Source organism: Buceros rhinoceros, unplaced genomic scaffold, assembly GCF_000710305.1.
Source record: "Buceros rhinoceros silvestris isolate BGI_N320 unplaced genomic scaffold, ASM71030v1 scaffold23010, whole genome shotgun sequence".
NCBI lineage: Eukaryota > Metazoa > Chordata > Aves > Bucerotiformes > Bucerotidae > Buceros > Buceros rhinoceros.
Window position 1 is genome coordinate 58,512 of NW_010390537.1, and position 2,708 is coordinate 61,219.

At 40.8% G+C, this 2,708-nt stretch overlaps 1 protein-coding gene across 1 annotated transcript in view; it reads right to left on the minus strand.

Annotated features, from left to right (window-relative positions):
- Nucleotides 1–2,708, minus strand: part of LOC104495294 (excitatory amino acid transporter 5-like) — a 54,656-nt gene that overhangs the window by 25,044 nt on the left and 26,904 nt on the right. The window contains exon 4 of the mRNA XM_010138249.1: nucleotides 932–974. Coding sequence (XP_010136551.1) covers nucleotides 932–974 — 43 coding nt within the window. The remainder of the gene's footprint in view (nucleotides 1–931; nucleotides 975–2,708) is intronic.

A 2,708-nucleotide genomic window follows, 5' to 3' on the forward strand; every position in this document is an offset into this window, starting at 1 on the left:
GCAGGAATTAATACTTTAATGAGACCTCCTATGTGCTCTATTTCAACAAGACTGCATGTTAAACGGACAAGCATGAAAAGAAGAATGACAGCTCCTGTCCCTATGCTGCTAAAATCTGTAAAAACAGTTGAATTTTTGGAAAAGCATAACAAAATCAGAGTTTCCTATAGAATCATAGAATAGTTTAGGTTTGAAGGGACCTTTAAAGGTCATCTAGTCCAAGCCCCGAACATACATAGTCAGACCCTTGTGCAGCAAACACACCATCTTCTGATAGAACTACTTCCCTGTAAGACATAAGCGGGAATAATTTCCTAGAGGTTCTGAGTGCCCTTCTCTTTGGCTGGCCAGAGGTAAAGTTCCCATGAAATATTCCCCCAGGTGAAATAAATATAGCCATGCCTCTTGCTCATTCAGAACTTTTAGATAAGGATTTCTGGCCAAATTCCAATCTAATTAGATCCTTCCCAAATGTATTATTTTGATGCTCTAAGTGGACAGGGTATTCTGCTCTTCCTTTGCATGGTATTACTGTGCACTCTTACAGAGACTCCAGCTACTCTGTGACGGCAGAGTCCTTTGTTAAGGGAAACCACGCTCTAGGCAGACCAACATAAATTGTTCTGCTTCCCTACAGCATCTTTCCCAAGGTCCTCAGAGACCTGGCCTCAGGTGGAGGTGGAGCTGACTCAGGTGTGCTTGTCTACTCTCTAGTTACACTGCACATTTTATGCTTGTTTGTTTTGCTTTCAGATACCAAGGCTGTGGAGGCTAATGGAAATTATTCATTAATTCCTAAACGCTGCTGGTACGAACAGTATCTGAAGTAACACGTGATGTCTGTATCTGGGTTCTGTTTTATGAAGACACATGTTTTACGTGATGTTGGCTCATCTCTTTCATCAGTGGTGGAAGGAACATAGCCACTTACCTGCTTGAATGTGGCCTCAACAAGATTGGCTGGAAACATGTTCCTAGAAATGAACAAATAGAAGAATCATTTCTATGCAACTGAAAACAACTTCTGTTTACTATGTCTTGGGTATCCTGCAATAAATCAGTTATTTACCCTCCTAGAGAGCAAGGGATGAACGGGCACGGAAGACTGCGCTCGCTCCCACTCAGGTCATACAGCTGCACCTGACTGAGAAAGGCTCAACAGAGAGAGAGTTCCTCAGAACTGAAGTTTTGAGACTTGCTTCTAAATACCTCAAGTGAGACTCAGGATGTCTAGTTTCAGTTACTGGCTCTGCCACAGTCTCCATGTTCTAACTGGGGTAACATAATTGCTGTAATTCTCTTCCCTATCTGCTAACTGGGGAGAATATTATTCCTTTATTTCACATTTTGTCTTCCCTACTTAGATAATGACAGAGTCAGTGTTCAAGGATGTATTCCTGAGACCTGTAATTTACTTTGGGACATCTAAGTATTCCTGTGAGATGAGTCATAAACTGTAGTACCTCCTGATACACTTTCTTCACTAAAATTACAAGTGATGTAGACATTAGAGTGGTTTGGTCAAGAACAGTTTGCTTTTCAAAAAGAGGATCTCATTCCTGATTAAAAGAGTTGAGGTTAGAGATGAACAGTCTCTGCTGAATTTCATTTTGATATATTTCTGAAGCTTCAGAACAAAGAGACTGAAGTGAGTCCAACAGCTGCCTCTTTGCTCGTGGTTGAACTATGGAGGAAGACAGTGGCCATACCCTGTGATATTTGCAGTGTGATCAACAGATTTTTAATTCCAAAAAAGACTCTTGTTAATACCTTTTCTGACATTCTGTGTACCTCAGTCTGTAACATTTCACCCAATAACATCTATAGCTAATTCCTAACTTCTGTTTGAGCTAGTTTACTACTTTGCAGAGACATTCAGTAGTAATTTGAAATGGAGAGCACACCCTCTACAGGCTTCAGAGAGGAATCATGGCATAGCTGGGGAAAGAAGAAAGTCATATATTTCTGTGCAGCATTTGGGAATCAAGATTTGGGAGATGATTCTAAAAGGATCATTTTCAGAACTGACGTATTTTGAGCTTCTGAACCTAGAAGCAGAAGACAGTGACAGCCTAGGACCCTGTGCTTTCACACACAAATTTATGCAAGGAGAAACTCCTGAATTCTCTAACCCAAAGACTTTTTATCTTTTATCTGTTCCAAGACAGGACAACACCTAAATATAAGTGAAAAGCCCATTCTCATTCCAAAGAGAACTGCTGTATATATGAACAGTTAAATGCATACTGAACTGCGATGTTTTCCAGACCTGCTTTCCTCTTTGCAGCAGCAGCATGTGCCTGCTGCTAATGGAGCAGCAGCTGCAAGTGCATGCTGTGCAGCACTGGCTCACACAAAACAATTTTATTGCTACTTTAAGTGATCATAAAGTGACATTATGGTCGCACTTAAAATTATGAAGTAGAATTTGTTTAAATAGCATCAGACACTAAGAGCAATTGCTACAACATGATAATTAATTATCCTTTTCAGGGTAAAACAGAGGGACAAAAGTTTTAATTAAGGTCATTTTGGCAAGGCTGTTGCTTTAGGACAAACTAGTGTTACACAGACAACTGACTACCAGGCAAGGTACAAGGCTGACGTGCAGCACTGTAGTTCCTCTTCTTTAACGGCTCTGGCCTTCCCTCATCTCGGTGCAGTTCAGTTTGCCTACTCCTTGTAGCCTGATGTGCTACCTGGCATTC